Source organism: Cygnus olor, chromosome 16 (genome assembly GCF_009769625.2).
Source record: "Cygnus olor isolate bCygOlo1 chromosome 16, bCygOlo1.pri.v2, whole genome shotgun sequence".
Taxonomy (NCBI): domain Eukaryota; kingdom Metazoa; phylum Chordata; class Aves; order Anseriformes; family Anatidae; genus Cygnus; species Cygnus olor.
In genome coordinates, this window is record NC_049184.1 from 1,902,684 (window position 1) to 1,927,689 (window position 25,006).

Below are 25,006 nucleotides of genomic sequence, written 5' to 3' on the forward strand. Positions count from 1 at the left end.
AAATCAAAACTTAAAAAAAATGTATAACTGGAACCCTCTTGACTTAATTTATATAAAAAAATCTTCTGCCTTCCTTCTTCTGCTCTTTCAGTTATTTATTCACTTCTGTTCTGAAGGCATTTGCTTTGTTTTACCCCATTTCTTCCATTCTTCTGGTGCTAGTGTGTCCTGGAAAGGAAAATCCAAACAGTTAACTCTCCCACACAACAAAGTACTTCCTCGCACAGTAAAAGTGTCCCCAGAACCCTCATTCTCTCTCAAAGGAAGCTTATCTGACAGGAGAGCGATAAAACCAGTACCACAATGTAACTGAGGAGTGAACTCAAGTAGCATGGAAATGTTCAGACAAAATGAAGGTCTGGCACAAAAGGGATGAATGAGCCTTATGAAACGGAAAACCGGACAAAAAAAGCAGGGCTGAATGCAAAGCCTGCAGCTACTCTACCACCCTTCCACTTTAAACAGGGCCAATTTATCCAACTGGAGTCAGTTGGTCCATGTAAACACAGAGGAGAGATCTCCAACAAAGCTGGCACCGCAGGTCCATCTTTCTGGGGTCCTTTTCTCTTCCAAGATGCCAGATACAAGCATAGCTGGGTGTACTTCACAGTCCAGTCCCCAGGTATTGGTACCAATACAGTCTTAAATGACATATCTGGGGCATCAGAAAACCCAGCAATAAGGAAAAATGCTTGTGACTGCACTTACGGATTAGGAAAACCTAACATATGGACCATGGCTATTAAGTTATTCTTAAGATCTTCCAGGATTATACTCACAGCCTACGGGGAATTCAGGAGTTAAAATACCCGGCTGAGAAGCAAAAAGCTCGCAAGCTGTGGAGAACACACTTCCCGGCTATTTGGCAACTGACCACTAAAGCTGAAAACCACTGGCTCAAAGTTTTGGTAAAAAGTGCAGCATCCAGCAACCAGCACAGCACCAGCAAACAGCCAGGCTACAGTCAGCACCGCTCCACCAGAACAAGCGACAGCCGCCTCCAGGTCCTCTCCGGTTACTTGTCAGAGCTTGTGCTGTGCTAACATCCCTCCAGCACCCCAGGGAGGGACGAGGCAGTACCAGGGTGTTTTTCCTGTGGCACACAATGCCAAGTTCTCCATAGATGATTTTTCAGATAGCACCGAGGATGGTTTCAGATGTGCAAACAGAAGCTCAGCACACGTGGTTTCTGAGACGCAGCCACCCACGCTGGGTTGTTTTGCACCGCAGAACTGAGCTCTGCTGAGCACGCCGCACGTGTGCCTGGAGCACTGGCTACGAACATGAGAGAAAGCAGACGCTCATGAGACGTACCAGTGCTGCACATTCTTCAGCAATTTCAGTACCATCACAGGACTAGTCCCAGATGCTTTCTCCCTTCTACTTTATAAAATAACGTGCTGCTAAGAAATGAAGCCACGCACAGAGAATTGGGTAACACAGAGGAGCAGGTAGTCCTGCCTCCCACACCACTGTGGACATAGCAAACTGGGACCTTACCTGCTCAGAATCAAAGGGAATGGGCTTTACACCAGCAAATGATACTGGAGATCTATCAGATGACTGTATTCAATCAAGGGGAGCTTGCTGCTGCTGCTGCTGCTGACTGTGCCATCATGACCGGTTCAGTCTAAAACAAGGGTGAACCCTGGGTAAGGTCATGTTCTCAGCTGAATGAGGTGGTGCTGACCTGGTTTCTGCTGCATACAGAGCTCTTGTCAATCCAAGCAAGGACATAATTCAGTTCCACCAACAGTAAAGAGTGTCTAGCAGCTGAACAACCAGAATACTGCAGATGGGGATAGGGAATACCAACAACAGGATGGGAGATGGGGCATCTCTATTATGTTCTCCACTAGCTAACACTGCTAATTATTTACAGGAACAATATTGCTTAGACTAGGTTGATTTCTACACCTCAGACAGTGTATTAACATGTGCGCATATCACCACACAGACTCCAGATGATTAAGGAATCACAAGAAGGCAATTTAGTCTCAGAGGACACGTACTGCTAGTATGCAAACCCAGCTGCAGCCAAGGACACCCAAGGACTGATTTAAAGCCAAGTAAACAATGCTGGAAGGAAGCAGCTTCAGCTCATATCTTTCTGTGCAAGAAGTGAGGGATGAAGAGAAATGAAGCAGGCAGCAAGCCCAAGAAAGGCAAATTCCAAAAAGACCCTTACTTCTAGAAGAGCTGGTCACTAGCAAAACCCCCTTTTATCGCAGCGTTCTATACTTTGCCAACCTACTGCTCTGCTCTGCAGCGATCCTGCCAAAAGGAGAGAGGAAGAAAGGTTCAGAGAAGATAGGAAAGAGGAAAGCAGCCCTGCTCCAGGAACCAGAGCCAACGATAGAAATGCAAAAAGCAAAACCAGGCCTTCTGGTAACGTCTGTAAAAACATCGTTTGAATACAGTTCCCCTCCAGCCCCTACCAGCGCTCTCCATAGCGCAACAGCAGCTTTGCCTCAAAGTGCAATCTAGTTAATTACCAGTGCACTTCAACATCTGAGACGGACTAGCTGCATGTTAACAAAAAGATACATCTTTTTGAACTTTAAAGTCATGTACAAAGGGTTTAACTTTAGCCTGAGATACAAGTTTTACTTTCAAATTTGCCATTGTAGTTGCAGCTTCATGTCATTTACAGTGAGAAAGCACACAGACACCCCCTGCAGTGTTTTGAAGCAGGAACCAACCACCTGCATTTCTGTGCTAGCAGAAGCCCTGGTTGAGCTAAGACACTTAGAAGTAAGGTTTGTTGTATTCTTTCCTCCCCACATCTGTACACTAGGAAACCTGTTGTTAATAATGATTTATCGTTACTCTTCAAATTAAAAATGAATCATTATTAAAGTGACATAACATAGCCCTTTTGGCAACAAACTCCTGGTAGGAACTGTTATGCTAACACAGTAAAGTACCACACCAGAGCCGGCTGGGCATCCAAGGGTGCAAGTCTGAGGAAGCTGAAAGAACAGTATGGAAAGGGTTGATTACAATAATTGTGCCCCCTGCTATACCCATGCAAATAGAAATGTTTTAAAGACAACAAATCCCTGTGAAACCCCTGAAAATTCTACTCTTCTGTGTTTGTGAGGTTTTGTTGTTGCTGCTGTTTTTTTTATAGCTTGTCCTCAATTTAATAGTGTGATCAAAAATGTGAGAACCCAGGGATATTTATGCAAATAGGCATGCAAGGATACACTTCTAATGGCTCAAAAAGGGGAATTAAAAAAAAGCACAGGTCTGATGGTAAAGCAGATCATGAGATCATCTTCAAGGCCAAACTCTACATTTGCAGAGTACAAAAGGACTAAAATTTAAATCTCATGTGGAGATTCCATGGCAGAAGCGGCAGTAGTAAAGGAGGGGTAAAGGTCCGACTTCTGACTGATGCATGGTACTGGAAACTTGGGTCAGCGAACAGCCTGCAGGCTGCCTAAGTCATGGCACGCACATGAGACCCTGTGGCACGGGACATGAATGTGAAGGATCAGTCCTACGCCAGTACAGAAAATAAAGGTGAGGTATGTATCCATGCAAAACCCATGTCCATACAAGGCAACACACTGCTGTGCCATGCTTGAGGCACCCATCCAGGTGTGCAGGGCACAATCCAGTGCTGCTGAGCTGTTCTAGCACAGGTCCAAAACCAGCACTGCAGTCAGGTTTGACAGCCCTGTCTCAGCAGCACAGTCTAGGAACAAAACCACACTGGCTCTACTATACAACTTCTAGCTGGACAGAAAACTTGCTCAGGGCTTGCCTGTGTTTAACAATGCCTGATATAGATACCTCAGTACAGTTATTACAGAATCATACAATAGTTTGAGTTGGAACACACCTGCAGAGATCTGGCTCAAGTGCCAGCTCAAAACAGAGCTAACTTTGAGGTCAGAGCAGAGTACGCAAGGTGATATCCAGCCAAGTTCTGAACATCTCCAGAGAAATGAAGGTTTCACAACCTCTTTGAATCCTCCTTTACAGTGCCTGACCACCTTCACTGAATTTTGTGTCCCTAACATTTATCAGAATTTTCCCTGTTGTTGCTTGTGCGTATTGCCTTTTGTTTGTGGCTGCACTCTTTCACAAAGCAGCTGCTCTTTTTTTCACTGTAATCCTTCTTTGGGTAGAAGACGGCAGTGAGACAACCCCCACCTTACATTCTTCCTCTTAAAACTTATCCCACAGACACAGCTGCATAGGAGTTCGGCCTCTTCTGTGTTTATAGCAGCTCTCATTATCTAATATTATAAAATGTTGATACGCCACATAGTAAAGCAATTTTGTCAGGGTATGTATCTTCCCAAAAGTGGGTCTCCCCATGCCAAGATGCACGTGCTTCCACTCATTTTCTCTACGTGCCTGACCACTTTAGCAAGCGGCCACGTGGACTATTCTCTCTGAAGGAGCAGTTAGCTACACCTCAGTGACAGTGCCTCATCACCCTAGTTCAGGCACTTAATCTGAAAACAGGCATGAGAGGGGGAAAGAACAGACCCCCCTCCCAAGATTTAAGAACTGAAAGCAGCATTCATCACTGTATCAGTTACTGACATACGATAGCATTGATGCGATCTCCTCCCCGACATCTTCAAAAGCTGCTCCCACCAAGGCATCCGTGCCTGGCTTACCGTTTTACTGCTTTATGAGCCAGCATCCTATTGCCTGCCAGGAACGTGACACCACCCAAAATGGCCAAGTACTTCAGAGTCTGGAACATGTTGAGCTGAGTCCAGTAGACATACATGAGTCCCAACATTGCTGTGAAAAAAGACAGCCCACAGTTCAAACTATACTTTAAAGACAGACCATTAGCTATTCCCAGAACAATTGTTATGTTGTACTGCCAGGCCTAAGCACTTGGTTTCTAACTCATTTCTGAACCTCCAAAATGACAGATTTAAAGCTTATACATTATTGCCAAGGGAAGAAGGCATCTGGGTCCTCATATTGTAGAAAAATATGATGGACAGCATGCAACCAATCCTCCTGTGGCATAATTATGGAGGTATTACAGACATTGAAGGCTATTAAAAAGAAGGATATTCTGGATTTCAGAGGATATTAACCTTTACTCACTTTTAAGAGCTTACAGTTTTATAAAGACTCCAAGGAAACTGGCTTGGATTAAGCAACATGCTGTCATACAGGAAACAGTAGACCTAATGTTCTCCCAATCTCCTGTGTTTGAGAGTCTACCAAGACTGTAAATAACTATGCAATCAAAGGTGTGATAATATTGATGACAAAGCCTAGTCCAACTGAAGAACAAGATTTTCACAGGAAGAGTTTTAAGGAAAAGATGTAGATGGTAGCCCTGCATGTTTCAGTTCCCACAGAAACTCCCTGCTTACAGAGGACAAACATGCAATAACGAAAGCGTGACCTCTGGAAATAAGTTCTATCAAGTACAGATAAATGGTGTGTGAGAGGAGCCTAGATAATGACTGCTGTTATAAGCTGATGGCCAAAACAGGTTTATCACCGTATTAACAATCATGAAAAGCAGGAAGGCAGATGAAAACAAGAGAACAAATGTTATGCTATTATGTCATTACAGTTAATAGGCTGCAAGCCCATTTACCACCAGGGCTCTCGTCTGTAACTCCCAGGTGAGAAGGTCAAACAAAGCAGAAAGCCTCTGACACTTACCAGCATGTCCCATGTGAAAAACAATGGTGCTGGGAGCAAAGCTGAAGTTGGAGATGTTGGCACCAATCTTTATCCACTAAAAGGAAAAGAAACAAAACCTGAATAAAAAAAGGTCTTGTAAACACAATCTTTTATTTTAAACTTAAAGGAAACAGATTTGAAAGATACTCAAGTTGTTCAATGAACACAGTGTATTCTCTACAGAAGCACATTGTCTTCTACTACAGAGGACAGAATAGTAATTTTGTCAAAGACAGCGCTGTTAAGTTCCTTTAGCGGAAATTTCTCCTACTGCTTCTGAGTCCCCAAAGGCAGTTCCTCAATTATCTTAAAGTGAAGAGAGGTTATTGCTCGAAATCTACATTTTCCAGAAAAATATTGCTATTTATTTCCAGCTGAATTAATTTAAAAGGATGAAATAGGTAACAATCAGTTATGTAGTTTTGGACTCAGCAAAAGACCGATTACAGATACGTGATATTTACTCACAAAAACAATCTCAGTTTTTAGAATATAGAAGAGAAAGGCATGAAGGATGGAAACCAGGAGCAATGTGGTTTCTCATCCACAAGTATATTGCAAACTCCAGAGACCAATGGACACAACTTTCTGAAAGTCAACCTCCAGCAAGAATAGCTAACGAGAAATTACTGCAAAGCAAGTAAGGGATCAGATTCACCTTCTAAATAAGGTAATTTGACTAGATGAGATTTTTCTTTCACATTAAGTTCAGAACACTGAGCTGATGCTACAGTTGAACTAGTGCTAGACATTTCACCTACTGATACACAAATACCAATTAAGTCCATAAATGGGAATCAGTCTGATAGGATTAAGTAACACAGATTTTGCGATGGCTATATTGCGTGCAAAGCAGAATCACTGCTTTTCTCCTGTAGAAGTCTAATGTTGTAACTTAATCTGTCCACTGTTATTCTACATCACTAGCAGAACCACACTGAAGAAATCCCACTTTTATTTAGCCACAGTGTTTTCTGTTCTGACCATAAACTCAAAAAAAGAGACACAAACAGACCAACACTTTGCACTGACCTTTGCTAGCTACAACCGCAGCAATGCCACGCTAACTATAATTAACCAAGAGTTTTAACACAAAGTTTAGTCGGTCAACCTCGAAGTGACTGTGGACTGGATGGAAAAAAGTGTCATTCTGTGGCCCAGTTCACTCACCAGAATGAGCAGCAAGAGCAGTGGTGAGAGAATCAATGCTGTGAACGTGTTAGATACCACAGTGGGAGGCCTCTTCTCAGGTTCCCTGAAGAGGTGCTGCAAACAAACAAACTCGTAAGAAAGTATTCCAACAGAACAGCTTCTCAGCTCCGCAGAGGAGCGGCTTCAGCCCTGCTGCTGTTCCTAGGCATTCCTCTGGACGAAGAGCATGCCTCTTTAAAGTAGCACCTATTGCAGTCTCTGCACATTTGATCTTTTGCTCAGTTAACTTTTACCTGCACTCACAGAAGCACTGGTTAGCTTGCCATCAGCACAGATGGCTAGAATGATGCAAGAGAAATCTCTAAAAGCTGAGAGCATTCTGTGGTGCCTACCTGGTCAAATTTTCTTGTTTGAGTCTTCTCATTGACACCAGTTGCTCTTTCACAGGTAGGACACTGCCTATTTATTCATACTGCAGGGGACTGCATTTAATTTCTTTCCATTAAGCAGTACATCTGGTATTATTTTAATTACACTACTTGCACAGTTAAGTAATCTCTCAGAAATATTATCAGAAAAAGTTACGATGAGAGCAAAGACTAGATAAGCAAAAATAAGACTAGCCCCCCATCTACGGAGCATGATTTTTGGTTTTGGTTGTACCTGGATTTCAGGTTTGGGAACAAAGAGGTTCTTGGACTGGACTGTGGATGGTGCATCCTCCTCTGGGAATTTGATCACAACATCAGCCTGAAATGAAATCACGCAACTTCATGAACTTTAAGTGTAATGTATTAAAAGTTTTATTACATTACTGTGACCAATTTGCTTATCATGCCAATCAGATTGACAGATTTTTTTTTTAAAGGAATCTAAAAAAAGCCTCCACATCTTAAAAGAAATTTCTCCTAAACAGAAGCAGCAATGCCCTTTATTCGTCACTAAAAGTTGGACTTATTTCCAGCGCAGCAAGCACAGAAAAGCTAAACCTTGAAGTGTTTGCTGTGAACTTGCAATTGAACCCACAAACACACTGAAGTTTCTATTTCACCCTGTGATGAAATAAACATTTCAATCCCACTTTGATGTTTACACGGAGTTTGAAAACTTAAAAATGAACAGCAAACCTTAGAACCCATAAATGGCCAAAAAGTTTCTGCTTCGTTACAAAAAAAAAGGAGCTTTTTTCTTCCAGGCCTGTACACCACCCTCCTGCTAGACTGTCAATAATCTCAGAACCACGCCACCACACTTCCAGCTACGTACCACGTTCCACAGGATTGGATTTTCCAGAGTGGCATCTCCAATTATCAAGTACAGAGTATAGGTACCAGAGGCAGAATCAAACTCAGTCTTTCTTTCAGAGGTATCCAGCTCAAACTTGTATACGTTCTTGCTATCCGGTTCTGCAACAAACACTACCTCCTGGCCAGTCTTCTGGTTGTGAAGTCGGACAAAAGTCTGAAAGGAAAGATTGTAAAATTCCTGGAATATCTCACAATAAATGTGTTTATAAATGCCACTGAAATGAGAGATTTACCCCCAAACAAAAAGCACAACAATAACAGAAGTTAGAAAATAAACTGAGAGGGCAGCTCTCTAGATCCCTGCACTGCCAGCAATGTACCATGCCTCTTCAAGTAACCACATTAACACAGGACCAACACTGTCCAGAGGCCCACGTGGGGTACAGGGCAATATATTGAATGCTACTGGAGAGGGTATGTGCAACAACACACAACAGGGATGTATGCATTTTATTTTTTTTATACGTGAACAAGCCAAATCCACTTCCCTCCTACCAAGATTACTGTTTTTTCCCACAGTCCATGTCAGAAACGTAAGGCTTCTCGAAACCTACCAAACCTTTTCAAAAGCAACTGTCACACCTTGGATGCTTCAAGATGGAATATTTTGGTGACACAGTAATGACAAGAATTTGTCCTAACCTGGTGAGGGATGAGTTCAGCTCCACTGTTCACATCTATCAGCTGGAAGGATAGAGCAAAATTCTGATGGCTGTCAGCAGTGAACGAGCCCTTGGCTTTGGCTGGGTAAGCTACCCTAGGAAACAAAAAAAACACAGATGAGGTGATCTTCCAAATGAAAGCCTGCCATTCAAAGAAACTGAGGCAAGCAAGCCTGACTAACAGCACTGCTATCTACTCAAGCGATCTATTTTAACAAAGTCAGGTGACCTAATTCTTTCTGTTCCACCATAATTTACGAAAAAGGAGGAACAAAATTCTTCATTTTTCTGCAAGCTACATACGTTTTCATATAAAACATTAGTTCGTTGCAGATTTTGGAGGAACAAAAAGAACAAGGCTTTGCTAGTACTACACTCCACCTTTCATTAAACAAGGCTCTGCTACAAAAAGGTGTGATGGCAGCCTAACAGATAAAACCACAATCAGACTTCAGCACAGAAAGGCTTTATCAATCCACAGGGATGGACCTCAGAGAAGCAATGCAAATGAAGTTAAATTACAAGCATTTCATTTTAATTGATGTCAGTTAAAGAGCAACTGAGAATTCAGGCACACCAGGCCATGATAGAGCCATAACCTCAAAATACAGTGTACATATTGCATTAGACCCTCTCTGTCAAAGTTCAACAATAATAGAAACATTAAAATAAACGTTTTAAACTCACTTTTGCTACAGAGAGGTGTCAACAAAGGAACAGATGACTAAGGTCACCTGTTTTCTGTTAGAAATTATTTCAGCAATAAGGAAAACCACCTACAAGAAACAAATCTGTTCTCCCAAAGAACTTACAGGTGTAAGAGAAACAGCATTAATATAGTTTTGTTGGCATTCCAATACAAGATCCCTCAAGCAGGCAAAGCTCTGAAGACCTCTAGTCTAGAACCAGAGCTGCCCCTTAAAGGATCACAGAATGAGTCATTTTACCTGGTTGTTTTTGGTGCAATGCTCTGATCTTTATCCACAGTAGAAAGATCTACATTAGTAATCCCAACTTCTGTGGAAACTTTTACTTTCAGCTGCAACAAAACACAGCAGAAAGTTACAGGGACCACTCCTACATATGCTAACGATGGTCATGTTCACTCCAGAAGCTTTCGTTCTTCTGTCCCCTTCCCCACAGAGAACCTTCCTCTACACCAAGACAGAACCTAGCCTGAACAAGTGTGTCTACACTGATTTCCCTTCTGGCAAAGCTCCTGCATCAGTTACTAGCCCCAAACCAACCCCTTCCCCTGCACTAGCAGCTGTCTCTGAAGACACCAATCCCTCAGTCACGCTGGAGTTGGCTCCCTATTGCAGAACTGTTTTTAATGAAAGAGTCCAGATACCCAGATCCAACTAGTTTTCCTTTTACACTAGTAGAAGCTAGCTATTAAATATGACATCATATAAAACACGAATTCAAACTGCACATGCGTATGTACTTCTGTGTCCTGGACAGCAATCTGAGATGAGAGAAGTCTCCGCACAGCGACCAGTTATGCCTACGCTGGCTCCTGAACCCTAGGAGGTTTCTGCTGATTTTATTAACAGCAGGCAAAAGCCAAAGCATTCCTGCAGGTCTGCACTTTTTTTTTTTTAACTGTGCCTCTGAAGGAAGGCTTGCTATTTATCATTTAGGGCACTGCAGACATTAAGGCCCTGCCATTTATCACAGCTCCTTTGTGCCAAGTGCCGTACAAACGCCGAGCAGAGGAATGACTTCCTGCCCTCTCCCCATCCCAAACCACAGACCACCCAATCCAGACAGCAAACCTCAGTGGGTCTGACTGACTTCAACCCTTCTCCCAAACACGAGCGGTTACTGCAATCCATAGGATTTAATTAGCACATTTGTTCTCACAGCTTACAAACGCTCCCCTGGAGAATTAGTTTCATTGCCAAGACATTTTTCAACATACACTCCAATTTGTTACTGCAGGTTTGCTCATGTGAAACAGCCCCACCCCCTCAACCTGAGAAATAATTCCCACAAAACCTGCGGGAAGAGTATGTGAAAACATAAAATAAACTATTCAGGTCAGACTTCAAACACAATAACCTTGAGAGCTCCTTTACAAAAAGGGTATGATTTGATAGAGATGTTACTACTGAAACTGGGTCCATTAGCAGACTCTTTAGGCTAACTTTAGCAAAATCTTTTTCTGTTCCAAGATGGGAGCAAAGAAAGATGGACTAATGAAATAATCATTAAAAAAAGAGTTATGTGAAGGCAACTCAGAGCTGCTGCACACAGCCCCTCCAACTGCATAGCACACAAACATCCCTCAAATATTTTAATGCCAGGAAATGCAGGCTCTGCCTGGAATAATAACCCACTGGTTTAGCTCATTACTGTCAAAAACGATGGTGCATTAAGGACAATTAATGCTAATAACGGTAAGGAAAAAAAAAAGCAGTTCCCCCAGCAGTCCTCCCCCATAACAATGTGTCTTATTAGAAGCGGCTCACACAAAGCCACCCCGGCATTAATGCATTCCTCCTGGTACCTCAGTGTGCCAGCAGCGAGCTGAAGCAGGACCAATCACTACCCTTCTGACGCTCCTAAGTGCCATTACTACTACAATGACAACATCAATTTGATACATACAGGAAAGGTCAGCAGTTGTAAATAAGTGTCTTCCTCTCCTCTGAGCCGACTATGTTGCAAGACTTTAAAAAGCTAATCTTTTCCTTAAATAGGCAACTGAGGGCAAAAATTCACCCGGGAACAGACATCACTGGAGAAGAGCATTCTCAGCTGTTGACACTGCAGTGACTATGCTAATAGTCAGCCGGGTCGCATGCTTCTCACAATAACTAACTTGAGAAAGTAAAGCTGAGTGTTTTATACAAAAGAACTCTTCTGAGAGGTGTGCTGTAACAGCTTTTGCCACCAAAAAGGGTGTATGAACACAAGAAATGAAGAATTAATTTCTACTTGCTCTGGTCACTGTTTCTCCACTACAAAAACATCACCACATACCCAGTTAGAAGCTAGAAAGACCCCTATGGCTCTTTTCTAAAGCTCTCAAATGCTTAACTTCCATGCATCAGGGAATCACTAGGCAATCACTCAACTGCTAGCCAAGCTTTGAGATTTACAGGCTCAAGTTTTGAATGCTCTGAAGAACACTCTTAGTAATCATTTTTGCACAGCTACTTTAAAATATTGGCTGCTACATGAACATTTCCACCATTAGCCTTTGTTCGTTTGCTGTCAAATTAGCAAACATTTAAGTGATAAGTCAGTTTTGAAACTTACGCAAATCTCTTTTGATCATATACTAATCTGTGGTTACTGGTCACAATCTCAAGTCAAAATCCAGTACTTTACAGGAAAATGTGATAAAAATGCTGTACAACATCCTTAGCATATATAAACAAAAAGCCGTTTCACCAAATATCACAGAACTGAAGCGACAAACACACCCACCTCAACTTTGTTCGCAATAAATCGGTTATCTCCATCGACACTGATAGAGAAATCATAATATCCACTTGCAGGTTTGACGTTCATGAAGTTCAGCTCAAAGACATCTCTGTAATAAAAAAAGGCAATGTATTAAGCATCCTCTAGGACACTAACAAAGCAACCTACAAGCAGGTAATATCTTGCTACCAAGACGTCTCCAAATATGCTAGATTAAGCAGGTAAACAGAAATGTGACACAAAACTAACACTACTACTAAGTACAGGGTGAAAAATATCTTCAAGTTGCCTCAAAGTCAGGAGAATGTTGCAACTCCCCACTCCCAAAAGAAAAAGACCTATGCAACAAATTCAACATCACTACAGAACATGCTGTCACCTGTTGCCAACAAAATGCAACTACAGCATTTTGAGTCTTCCATCACACAGGCATTGTTCTGGTGGAAGAGCATAGGAAGCAAGCCCAACACTGTTTAAATAACAGCTGTTTGCCTTACAAAGCCTAAAATAAGATAAAATTCTTACCCTGACAGAACAAATGGTGTCTGTTGAAGGACGGTGGCTTTGGTAGATGCAGACTTGGCATAGTCCAGCTTCACAGAAGCTTGAGTAAGTGGCTGGGACATAACATTGGTCACTTGAAGCTACAAAAGCAAAAGAGGAATTTCTGGGAAACCCATTGTCTTAGGAGGAATGTAGAAGCACAGACAACTTTCTACCCCTTCTGGATTATATACCCAGAGTTCTCTCCTGCCCAGAACCCTTGATTGACCTAGCTCTTTTTAGCATAATGGGGAAAGGTAAAGTTTGTAAAAGAGCTGACTACTACAAGGTGCCTTGTCAAGGCAGAGTCTAAGTCCTGGGTAAGCAGAGGCTTCTAACAATTATTTGATATAAAAGCACTAAAACCCCAGACCTAATGAAATGGAGCATGTCATGGAGCCTAAAATGAAACACATCACCTTACGCATTCAGTTCACCCAGACCTACAAGACTACAGAGTAAGCCAAGAGATGAATTAAGATTTTAGGGTACGGACTTACCTTGAGCACAGGCTGATGGTGAGACACAGCTGCAGACCCATCAGGGACAATAATGACAGGCAAGTGGTAGCGGTTGCGGGATAAAGCACCCGTGGCACAAGCAATACTGAAAGCCTCTGAGAGCGTCTCAAAATTTTTCTTGCTAAAAATTGCATTCATCAACTGGATAATTTGATCCTGAAAAAGGAAGGCAAACTGCACATTAGCACCAGCAGCTTACCACAACACTGCATAACAGTACGGTGGTATTAACAAAAACATCATTCATACCGACTGCTTAATTTCCCCTATTTGCTTTAAAAATAACTCAAGTTATGAGGTAACCCCAAATTAGCTACCTTTCAGATTAGCATCTTATTCTTGGCTGGGAGGTTCCAACCACAATTACTGTAATTGTGCTAAAATCGTGCAAAAACAGGATTTGGATCTACCTCTTCAAACTATGTGTTTAAGAAGGGAAGGTGCCTTCAGCTCAACGGTCCACACTGCGTGCAGTTGCAAAAAGAGCTTGGCTCCAGGAGCAGGATGTAAACTGCCTTCTTACCGCGAAGAAGGACTAGGCTACATGTCCTGGCTACCAGCCAGAGTGGGAAGGCCACGGAGAGGCGATGCCAAGCATCCTCATGACTCTGGAAGCAGCCAGTCTAGGCCCTCAAAGGCTTAACCCCTTGGGCATAGCAGCATCTTCAGGCTAAGAGGCTTAACTGTAAAGCGGTGCCACTAGGAACACAGAGCCAGCTCCGGGACGTGCCTAAACTAATTTCTTCTCTTGGAAGTAGGAATGGGACAGAGTTCCCCAGCTGGCTTTCCCACCTGACCTCGTAGGGTTAGTGCACCAGCACCACGCTGAGCAGACTGCACCATCTGATACGGATTCTTCCAGTGTTCCCTGCTAGTCAGGAAAACAGAGGATTTCACTACCTGTACTTTGATCCAAAAAAAGGACTGTGGGCTAACTTCTAACCAGAAATGAGAATAATCAAAGACAACCCCAAATACAGCAATAGGCATACTATTTAGTGACTTGCAGATGACGTGCCCTTCTAAATGAAACCCACAGCATCTCAGATGTTCAACCTCATGCTTGCACATTAGTGCTCATTAATGCATCATGTGATTATAGAAAGCATCCAGATAGATGCTACAGTACTCCTGCACAGTACAAACTGTTTTTCCTTTATCTGAAGTGCATGGCATAGCTCTAGACCTTAACCAGCAACTTACACACACATTTAATTTGTAAAAATTGAAAAGCTCTTTTTCCATATACTTCATTTGTTAATTTTTAAAGTGAATTTTGTTGTTTTCAGGATGCACCTTTGCCATTCACAGGAGATAAAGCATTAAAGCCCTGACAATAGCACTTCTGACAGCACAATTCTGAATCAACACTAAACAATTTTCCTTAATTGGGCTTTTTCTTTTTTTCCTTACATCACTTGGATGCTGACAGTCAGAATTGTGTGTAGGAGAATCACCGCCTCAAAAACGACATCAAAATTACTTCGCAGTTAGTTTGTTGGCAGCAGCATGGAAGAGAGCCAGGAATTAACTCAGATGTCTTACACTTGCTTCTGTTTCAACCCTGTCACTTGGCCTTGTACTCTAGGGAGACGCCATTCTCAATCAAAAGTGCATCTACTGTGGTTAACCTGTTATGGAAAAAATACTAAATGGAGAGCTTGCAATAGTGATTTTCTATCTTAATCAAGCTCTAAAGGAATTGTCACTGTACTATAATGAAAGATCATTTGAAAAGTTTGTGCTTGAATTCCTGTAGGAGTACAGTACTAATGTTGTCTCCCTTTTGGATGCTCCTAACGAGGGTGTCTGTATTTCCTCACAGGTAAATAACACTTGCAAAACACTTTGAAATGCTGTAAAGTGCTAGGCAAGTGCCAAATACCAGAACAAACTCTGAAACAAGAGTTTTTTTTTTCCAGCAGCTTGTCTCAATAAACAAAGAAAAACTAGGCCTCGCTTGCAATTTCCTTCTGTGCATTAAAAAAAACAAATTCAGCCTGTGATCTTGAAGGTGGAATTTCGTCCTACATTCTGGTATTTAACATTCACTCTGAGATCTCCTTTTTCACTGAGCATGTTCATTTTTCCAGTAGAAATTCCACCTAGTTAGACTGGCCTCTTGCTCTGCACCATGATCACTAGGTAGATCCTGTCTGTAAGTTACCTTGTGCAAGACAGGAAAAAGCAGATACAGACCTCCTTCATTGCTGGCTCTGTACCCACGTGGTCGGACAGCTTATAGGCAGCAGCAACAAACAGTGCAGTCGTCTCAATTCCTTCTTCAAATTGCAGATAGACTCCACCCAAGTCATCCAGGCGAGCAACAAGATCCTGACAGAAAGAATAAACTCTATTTAGATTGCATTCTAGTAGAAGATCCGTGGAAAGTAACTCTACAGTTCGACCTCTAGTCAGGAGTATTGGCACAGGATTCACTGAATTATTTTCTACATCATTTAGAAATAGGAAAAAAATACCTTCAGCCTTTACTGGATTTAATTATATTTACATCAGTGGACTTTGTGTCACAGTCCGCTGTGAAACAGTTAAACTCCACGAGAAATATCTGCTTGAAGGGAAGAGCCAAGCCAACCCACCTGATGCAGACAAGGAATTAGCCAGATTGTTTTTTCACTGTGTTTCCTATTAACGCATCTTTTAGTATCACAGACATCTAGCAAATAATCCTGAATAATTAGAGACCATAGCGTGTTCCTACCTCTATCTCTTCAACAATGGCACTTAAATCTGCCTGCTGGGACAAGTAAGATGCTGTTTCTAAAGCCTGGATGGTTCTGAAACAACAAAAAACAAGAACAAGTGTATGAATTTTGTTCCTTAAAAGCCAAACATCCTTCAAAGCAATTAGTTTCTATTCCAAATGAGGCATAAAGCAGCCACTACTGCATTTAGTTGACTCTAGGCAATGAATCTGAAGGTATTTAGTGGAAACTTAGAATTCATTAGGGAAGACTACTTTAGTTGTATCAGCTTTGCAATAAACTCAGATTCGAATGCAGAGAAGAAACCAAACTTTTCTCTCTGCATTGCACAGATCCCCAAACATGCTGCTGAAGCTTCTAGGAATCTGGATTTTTTGCCTAGAAAATAAGCCTTTAAAAGCTTCCCTTTCTTTCTTAGCTTTAAAGAAAAGCTCTATTCTTTCCTTTCACAGTAAAAATTACTTAACCAATTCTTCGGTGATTAGTGCCAGGATTCCTTCTGCTTACTGGCACATTTTTTCCACCTCATAGCACGCGCATCCCAGCCTATAAACAAAAGGTCTGAGGAAATGCATCCAGCATACCACAAGCCGCAATGATGCAGAACTATGGCTGGATTTTAAGTCAAAGATTTGTTGTGAATCTTTTTAAAAGAAGAGACTTCTTCGGCATGCATCCTCTTTATTGACCATTATTCTCGAACTAAACTGAATACATAAGCTCATTTGCAAAAATCGCAGAGAACAGCTCAGAAACATTTTCCATGTTCTCCCAGAGAGACGATAATGAACTAAACAAATATTCCAAATGAAAACACAGCACAATCTACTGGAACTACATTGCAAAACCTGAAGTGTTAAAACAACCTCTACTCTACAACCCAAATGCTAGCAGATAAGTGCGCAACAGTGAAACGTTTCTGTCTGAAAGACTTACGCCAGCACGTTTTCTTCTTTGCTAAGACGAGCAGTAAGAGCACTAAGTGCTTCCTGAGAAGCTAGAGGAAGGCCAAAGCCACTCAGGGCCCCAACAGCATGGAAGATCTGGGTGATCGAGGAGTCCTCACTGACAGCTGCAAGCAGCAGCTCCCTGGTCTCATTTGAGATGGCAACCTGAGGAAGAGCACAAAGAATACACTGAAGAACGTATCTTCCTAGTCACTGCTGACTTGCTTCTGGAGCAGCACGCGTGACTGGTGAACTGTAAGCTATAGCTGGGAAAAAGCACTTTATCATTCGTTACCTTTCAGTTCAATTAAGTCCCTAAGATTTGCTGTCAACTCTCAATTAGTCAGGATAATCCACAGTTCAGATTTATCCTGGTAGCCTGCTAGTAATACTATCTGCTTTTCATCTGACATCACATAATTGTGCAGCAGCTGATGGTGCGGATGAAAAATGAGGCTTGTATAACCCACCCACAACTTAGCAAGCACGGACTGCACGTGTATTGTTGCAGTGTTCACTACAGGGCTTTCAACCACACGGTGTATTGTCTGCCCAGGGAATGTCTAATTGATACTGCTTTGTGAATTTATTAAAATGCACTGGCTCCTTCTTTTCTTAGCCACTGATGGTTCAATCAAGAAAGCACCGAAACATCCAAACCTCCTGTACCATCTCCCATGCCTACAAGCCGGCTTTGCCCCACACAATACCAGCTCTGCATTCACGAGCACACCTTGACTGAACATGAGGGGTACCCGGGGAAGGGAGGGAGTGGAAGGAGACAGCCTCCACAACCATGGATCTTCTGACAATCAGCTCTGTCAAGAACTACTTGTTTGAAGGCAATTACATGACTGTTCAGAGAAGTTATTTGTTGTGCATAGGCTGAAAGAGCCAGCACCATCACGGAGAAGGACAGAAGATACCTGAGCTTGGTGGGTAAAAGGGGAAACAGCTGGGGTAGGAAACAACAAGCTGCTGGATACCGCGTGTGAAATATAGCAGAGGAACATTTTAAGAAGGTATTTACTTGTTCTGTTTCAATCATTTGGTATCAGGTGTGTACAAGAAAACTTCTCTGCTAGATCCCCACATCGTTCATGACAGAGAGAGGATATCACGTGTCTAAGATGCAGCACAGTAGCATGGTTTTAAACAATTTTTAGACATTATTAGATGTAACAAAAAAGGCTTTTTACAACTGTGCCTAGACCTGTCATTTACTGATGAGATGCTGTTCTAAAAACAGAAAGTTAACAAAGAAGGGAACTAGAAGTTTCTACTCTTCAAAAAAATCAGAATGTGGCTGGGGAGCCAGTACTGGATCAGGTACTCAGAGTTGTGGTGAAGAAAACACTTGCTTTATACTTGTTCAATTTGCCTTGTCTGGGAATACTCCCAAACACTTTGTAAGCTACTTACCTAAGACACAACAGAATACCACGTACTAAGAGAAAGTAAAACAGAAGTTATGCTTACACACATATCAAGGTAAACGTTGACTTAGTAACATCTGTCTTCAGAAGTTAGGGCCCCAAACTCACCTCGCAACCAGACAGGACGCGGATAGATTGTGCAGCATAGAAAAGGGAATCGACACTGCTGGAGTCTACGTGAGACTTGATGAAATTACATGCAGCCTGCAAGGAAAGAGAAGTTAAATTATGCAACAGCCTTGACTTTAATTATTGACTTGATTTAAACGATACTCTAAGATAATTTCAGTATAAAAATGCACACCAGTGTACATGAAAAAAGGCAAAAGAAATCCAAATAATATTTGTGATGTAGCAAAACCTATAACCCCAGATCGTACACTACTAAATGGCGCACGGTAACAAAGATGATTCCTGTTCAAAGCGATCAGTGATTTTCACACTGACTCTGCTGCAACCAGCTCAAATTTGAGTGTAACATTCAGCAACATACAAGATCCACGTGTATATTTCATAGGCAAAATCTTCCAGATACAAGAAGCTTGCTTCCCAGCTGTACATCACAAACATACACACGTTTATGGATGCAGAACGTCAAAGCATAAGGAAAGATAAACCAGGTAAGCAGCTAAACTATGAAGGCAAGCGATGAGATTACTCACTGACAAGTAGCAAGCGTACTATTGACTGACTACACAATACATGCACCGTCAACATCCCCTTCTAACCAGAAAATAGCCAAGAATTTAACTGCTTGTACATAAATCGCTGGTCTCTGAGCAGGGGAAGAACAGGCCTTTCAACTAGGACAGGATTTTAATGCTGCAATTAACCAAGGATATATGTTCAAGTGCTATGCCTAGCTACTATTTTTTATTACTCTTACCTTTTAAACAGCCTCACTATGTGAAGAGAGATAATGTCCAGAAAAAAAAAGTCTCAGCATAAACCTCAAGGAACAAAAGCAATTACTGCACACCTGCAGATGCACAGGTGATATTATCTTTGCCAAAACTGTGAACTCTTAAACATCCCAGCCACACTGACAAAAGCTGAAGCAGCAGTTGCCAGATCAGTTCCCAGATGGCCACGCACACCACGGTGTGCGCTGTGGCAAACCGCAACACCTCCGGGAACCTCACGGTTCAGAATTTGAGGTGCGAATGCACAACACTCGGAGAGAAACCAAGTTCAAGCGGTCAGAAAACAGCAAGCTATCTCAATGTATGTGGAGAGAACAGACCTGTGTTTACAGCTCAGGTGTGCTGGTCAGAGCACACACGTACGGCGAAGCAGGTCAGCTCTGCAGCAATTTAAGAGTACTTAAACAGGTCGTGTCTGAAGACATGACATTATTAGAGATAACGTAAAAGGTATGTAAATTATAGATAATACGGGTGATAAGAGCACCCTGCTGATGCCGCAGGCCGTTATCTCTGGCCTGCACGCAGGAATACGCGCTCCATAGGGGAAAGCCGAGATGGGGTGCCGCGGCTGCACTAAGCGCCGGCCCGAAAGGAAGCCGCTGCGAGGGCCGAGGGCAGAGCAGGTAACGGCTCCCCCCGGCCACCCCGCCCCGCCCCGCCGTCACCGCAGCGACCTGCCCACGGGGCCCCGAAGGGACGAGGCGGCCTCCTCCGGCGCCACCAGACCCCGCCGCGGTTTCTCCTTCACGCCTTCCCCCCGCGCAGCCCCGCAGCCGGCCGCCTCCCGCTCACCTTCTCGTCCGCCAGCCGCAGCCCCAGGCTGCCGAGGCCCACCACGGAGTGGTAGGCGGCCTGCACGTCGCCGAAGGGCCGCTCCAGCGCCGCCCGCAGCCGGGCCAGGTCGCCGGCGGTGAGGCGGTGGCTGGGGGCCAGGGCGCGGGCGGCGCCGAGGAGCAGCAGCAGCAGCAGGGCCCGCGCCCCGCACGGCGCCGCCATTTTGTGGCCCTCCTCCTGCGCCGCCGCGCCGCTTCCGGCCCGGAGCGTACCATCGCGGCTGCTCGCGGGGGGGGGGGGGGACGGGAGGACGGGGATTGCTGCCACGGAGCCCTGCCCGCCTCAGCGATACCGAACGGGGACGCTGTGGAGGTGTAGGAGGGAACGGGGACGCCAGGAGCGGGTGGAGGGTGGGAGGCGGAGAGGGGGCGGGGGGGAATGGTATGGCCAGCCGTGCCCCCCCCTGCGGCGCGGAGTGGTACGGGCCGCCCGGCGGCCGGCGGGGATGTGGGCCACGCTGATTGGCCGAGCCGCCCGCGGCCTCTGCACCGCCACGGCGCCTTAAAGGGGACGTGGCGAAAAAGCTCCACGTGCCGTGTCACGTCGTGTCACGTCGCGACGTGTCGTGACATGTCGCGTCCTGTCGTGACATGTCGTGACATTTCGTGTCACGCCGTGCCACCTCACGCCGTGCTGCGCCATTCAAAAGCCCGAGCTTGGTTCCCCATGTGCAGAAATGGCGCCTCCTGCTCGCCCAGCCACCGGGGTGGCAGCTGCCACCTGCGTCCCCAGCGCCAGCCCCGCGAGTCCTGACCCGGCCCCGTGGCGAGCGCTGCCCATGGCCGCCCGCGGCCCCTCGCCCTGCTGGAGACCCTACGCCGCGCTCCCCGACCCACCGCACATCCCGGGGCTGTGCGGGCAGGGTGTTGAGCGTGGGTCGTGGGAGGGGGGCGGCTTAAATGACGTGAGCAGTGGGATCGAGTGCACCCTGAGCAAATTTGGAGACGACACCAAGCTGAGCGGGCGGTTGATAGGATAGAAGGAAGGGATGCCATCTGTGAGAAACGTCTCAAATAATTTTCTGCAGACAGGATCTTCTGTGAAGCTATTTTATTCGCGATGGCAATGGCAGGTGTCCTGCCAATCAGGAGCGCATTTTAATAAACAAATCATAACCTTTTATTCCCTATTACCCGACGCCTGATCACCTCCCCATGTCCTCATTGGCTGAGTACTACAGGTTCACAAGCTACTCGACACTCCTCTATACCATATATGTACAATTTTTATTTTTTTTTCAATCCTTTAATTTCTCCTTTCTTATGTTTTGAGAACTTGTGGTCTTTGTTTTACTGTTCTCACACTGCTCATCCTGTTTTTCTCAAGCTTCTACCTTATTTTGGAACAGTGAGTCCTTCTACTGTCCACTTATCTACTTAGCATTTCTCCTTATTACGACTATACAACTACCTTGGAATACAGAAAAGTAGTTCTCTACTGCAAAAACACACTTAGCTTCTCACACATCCAAAGGGACCTGCAGAAGTGGGCCCACGTCAACCTAACCAGGTTCAACAAGTCCAAGCGCAAGGTGCTGCACCTGGGTCAGGGCAGTCCCAGACATGAGCACAGGCTGGGAGAAGAACTCGCTGAGAGCGGCCCTGAGGGGAAGGACTTGGGGGTTCTGGTGGATGAAAAGCTCGACATGAGCCAGCAGTGGGTGCCTGCAGCCCAGAAGGGCAACTGCATCCTGGGCTGCATCAGCAGAGGGGTGGGCAGCAGGGGAGGGAGGGGATCGTGCCCCTCTGCTCTGCCCTCCTGAGGCCCCACCTGGAGCCCTGCGTCCAGCTCTGGGCCCCCAGCACCAGGAGGATGTGGGGCTGTTAGAGGGGGGCCCAGATCATCACAAAGATGCCCAGAGGTCTGGAGCACCTCTCCTATGGAGAAAGGCTGAGACAGCTGGAGCTGTCTCATTTAATTATTGAAATTCTATCAAATGGGCAAAGAAATGGAAGGAAATACTGGCTGCCTTCTCTCAGGTGCAATCCAAATGATGCTTGCCTACCTGTGCAATTTGCTCTAGGGAACCTGCTTTGGCAGAGGGGTTGGACCCGATGATCTCTCGAGGTCCCTTCCAACCCCTACAATTCTGTGATTCTGTGATTCTGTTCAGCCTGCAGAAAAAAAGGCTCCGGGGGGACCTCATTGTGACCTTTCAGTTCTTGAAGGGGGCTTATAAAAAAGACAAAGTGACTCTTCTCAATCAGATAGTGACAAGATGAGGGGGAATGGTTTTAAACTAAGAGAGGGGAGGTTTAGACTAGAGGTTAGAAGGAAATTCTTCACTCAGAGGGTGGTGAGGCACTGGCACAGGTTGCCCAGAGAGGTTGTGGATGCCCCATCCCTGGAGGTGTTCAGGACCAGGTTAGATGAGGCCCTGAGCAACCTGATCTAGTGGGTGGTGTCCCTGCCTATGGCGGGGGGTGGGGGGCGTGGAATTGGTGGGCTTTGAGGTCCCTTCCAATCTGAGCCATTCTATGATTCTGTGATTAAATGGGTGCAGAGGTGCACGGCCATCGGCCCTTGTGCTGCCACCTTGCCCCTGGCACCCTGTCCTGACGTCCCCGGGCAGGGACGCAGCACACACAGCAATGTGTGGAATGGCTCCTTCCCTGCGGGCACATGGGGATGGGCAGGGTCTGCACCCAGCCAGGGGAGCCAGGCTGCCCTCCTGGTGGGCCCAGGATTTGGGGAAAAGGGCTGAGCTTCCTCCTGCAGAGGGCACTGGGAACTTGTGCTCGGTGCTTTCGGCGAGGAGCCCACCCAGCCGCCGGCCCGCGGGCAGAGCTGCGTGCAGACGGAGGCTTTTTGGCTGATCGCCTCCTTTTGCTGGCTAACACGGGCGCCAGCACCGTGCTCCTGTCCCTGTTACGGAGCCAGAGCATGTGGGGCTCCCATCCTCAAGCTTGCCCCAGGCTTCTGAGCCTCTAATGTGCCTCACAGGGCACAGTGTTTTCCGCTGTGCCCTGTGGCCACCTCATGCCCTATCCTGAGGCCAGACAGGGTCCAGGCCTGCCATGGACAACACCACAGGGAAATCTGTTCCTCCCTGGCTTTTCCCTAGGGAAATGGAGTCCCTCCAAAACACATTGTAAAGTCCTGTGGCTGCTGCTGCAGCTTTATGGGGAAAAATGTAAGGAAAAACGTGCTGCCTCGGAGTGTCTGATTTTGATATTTTGTCCCAGAAGGGGCTTTTGTTTTGCATTGCTGAGTTTGCATCACCTTACAGCTTGCACTAAACAAGCGACACGTTTCAGCCATCTGCGATAACACTTCCCATCCCGCTGCCCTTCCTGGGGAGGTTTTGTCCAGGATTGGAGCGAAGCCAACCGGAAGGGCTTAAAATCCCTCGAGAAATGGCATTTGTCTCCTGTTCAGGCTCGACATGGGCTCGAGTCCACATCAGATGATCACAAAATCCCCATGGGGGCTGAAAACCCAGGGGGTTGAAATCCCCAGGGGGCTGAAACCCCCCTGTGCACCCACCCAGCCTCAAGGGGAGGCTGGAGACCCGCAGCTGAGCTCCTCTGCTGTGACTGCTTGAAAGGGGAAGTATTTTATGAGACGAGAGAGAAGTTAAAAGCCACTGGTGCAATTAAGCGCCTTAAATGTGGATTTTATTTCAATGTAATGGGATGGTTATTGCATATAAAAGATGTGCCAGATGGTTGTTAAAACCACATTTACTGAGTTCTAATAACCATGCGTTTGACCTGTGTCCCTTCAAGAGCTGCAGTCCCTTCTTACAGAACAAATCGCGAGCCCTCGCCCCAGGCAGATCCTTACTGGGACCAGCCTGGTCCATACTGGCCAGTGCCTGGGGAGGGGGTTCCACAGTTTTGCTTTTCTGATGGTGACACAGGCCGAGAAATGGGGAGGTGTGGAACAAAGCTGAATGTTTGGCGCAGCCAGGATCCCCTCCTGGGGCTTGGGTCAGGCAAGGGGCTGTGCACGCCCCCGCGCAGAGCCTCCTCTGCAGCTCTGCTGGGGGCAAAGTGGTTTGGAGGAGGGAGGAGAGAGGATGGAGGGCAGAAGACCTTGGAGGATGCGGGATGGAGGATGGAGAAGGTAGGACTGAAGATGGACAACAGAGGATGGATGATGGAGAACTGTGGGTAAACAAGGGAGGATGGAGCAGGGAGGATGGAGGAGAGAAGAGGGAGAATGGCAGAGGGAGGGCGGAGGGGAGAGGCTGGAGAAAGGAGGATGCAGGATGGAGGAGGGCCCTGGGACAAGGGGGAAGCTGGTGGTATGGCTTCTTCTTCTCCCCCTGTGGGATCCTTGCTTAAACATGTGCAGGTGCAAGCAGGGAAGGTACGGGGTGAATTTATGGGGTGAATTTGCGGAAAGGACCATGGGTCTCATCCCCCAGCTGCCTCCCCACACCTGCTGCATGCAGATTCACAGGACCTGGGCAGATCAGTCCCTGCCATGGCCCCGAGGCAGCAGTGCTGGGATGGATCTGACCCCTGTGCCTTCAAGAGGAGCCTGCAACAAGCACAGCAGCGAGCCCCCAAACCTGCAGGCTACATTACAGCATTCCTCCATGCCACTCTGCCCCGCAGCCGCCCTTCCTTCTTTGGTAAAGACTCCAACAATTCCCTTTTTAGGGTCAATAGCACCGGCCTGGGAAGGAGCACTCCCCGCTCCCCCAGCGCACTCCCTGCTGGTGCCGTGGTCCCTCCGAACCTGCTGCCAGCCAGCAGCCAAGCAGCCTCTGAGCGTGTGCTGTGCTTCTGGGGCTGAAGCATGTTCTTAGGCTGCATGCAAATGGCTTTTCAGGACACCCCTTCCCTGGACCGTCAGCCCCCGGCCCCAGCAGTGCAGGAGACCCC

The 25,006-nt window shown here is 45.7% G+C and overlaps 1 protein-coding gene across 3 annotated transcripts; it reads right to left on the reverse strand.

Moving 5' to 3' along the window:
• Positions 1 to 133: 133 nt before the first annotated feature.
• RPN2 (ribophorin II) lies at positions 134 to 20,373 on the reverse strand. Of its 3 annotated transcripts, none has more exons than XR_005824976.1 (17): positions 20,130 to 20,369; positions 18,520 to 18,615; positions 16,965 to 17,140; positions 16,025 to 16,100; positions 15,502 to 15,636; positions 13,282 to 13,458; positions 12,764 to 12,882; positions 12,242 to 12,347; positions 9,751 to 9,842; positions 8,784 to 8,898; positions 8,101 to 8,295; positions 7,498 to 7,584; positions 6,853 to 6,948; positions 5,662 to 5,759; positions 4,641 to 4,770; positions 2,189 to 2,274; positions 134 to 168 (listed from the first exon to the last, which is right to left on the reverse strand). XR_005824976.1 is itself a non-coding variant. In XM_040576403.1 (17 exons), the coding sequence occupies exons 1-16, from the start codon at positions 20,331 to 20,333 to the stop codon at positions 2,223 to 2,225; spliced, it is 1,932 nt and encodes a 643-aa protein (XP_040432337.1). In that variant the 5' UTR covers positions 20,334 to 20,369; the 3' UTR covers positions 134 to 168; positions 2,189 to 2,222. The 3 variants fall into 3 exon arrangements, 2 of the variants coding, with proteins under 2 accessions (XP_040432337.1, XP_040432338.1); XM_040576403.1 differs by having other exon boundaries at positions 5,662 to 5,737; XM_040576404.1 differs by lacking the exon at positions 2,189 to 2,274 and having other exon boundaries at positions 5,662 to 5,737; positions 20,130 to 20,373.
• Positions 20,374 to 25,006: the final 4,633 nt, after the last annotated feature.

Excerpts from the sequence above, each read along its gene's own strand:
- RPN2 (XM_040576403.1), bottom strand. The coding sequence starts at position 20,333 with ATGGCGGCGCCGTGCGGGGCGCGGGCCCTGCTGCTGCTGCTGCTCCTC. Across the intron at positions 8,296-8,783 it reads CTGAACTCATCCCTCACCAG|ACTTTTGTCCGACTTCACAA; the intron begins GTTAGGACAAAT and ends CTTTCCTTTCAG. Across the intron at positions 2,275-4,640 it reads GCTCATAAAGCAGTAAAACG|GATCGCTGCAGAGCAGAGCA; the intron begins GTAAGCCAGGCA and ends TCCTTTTGGCAG.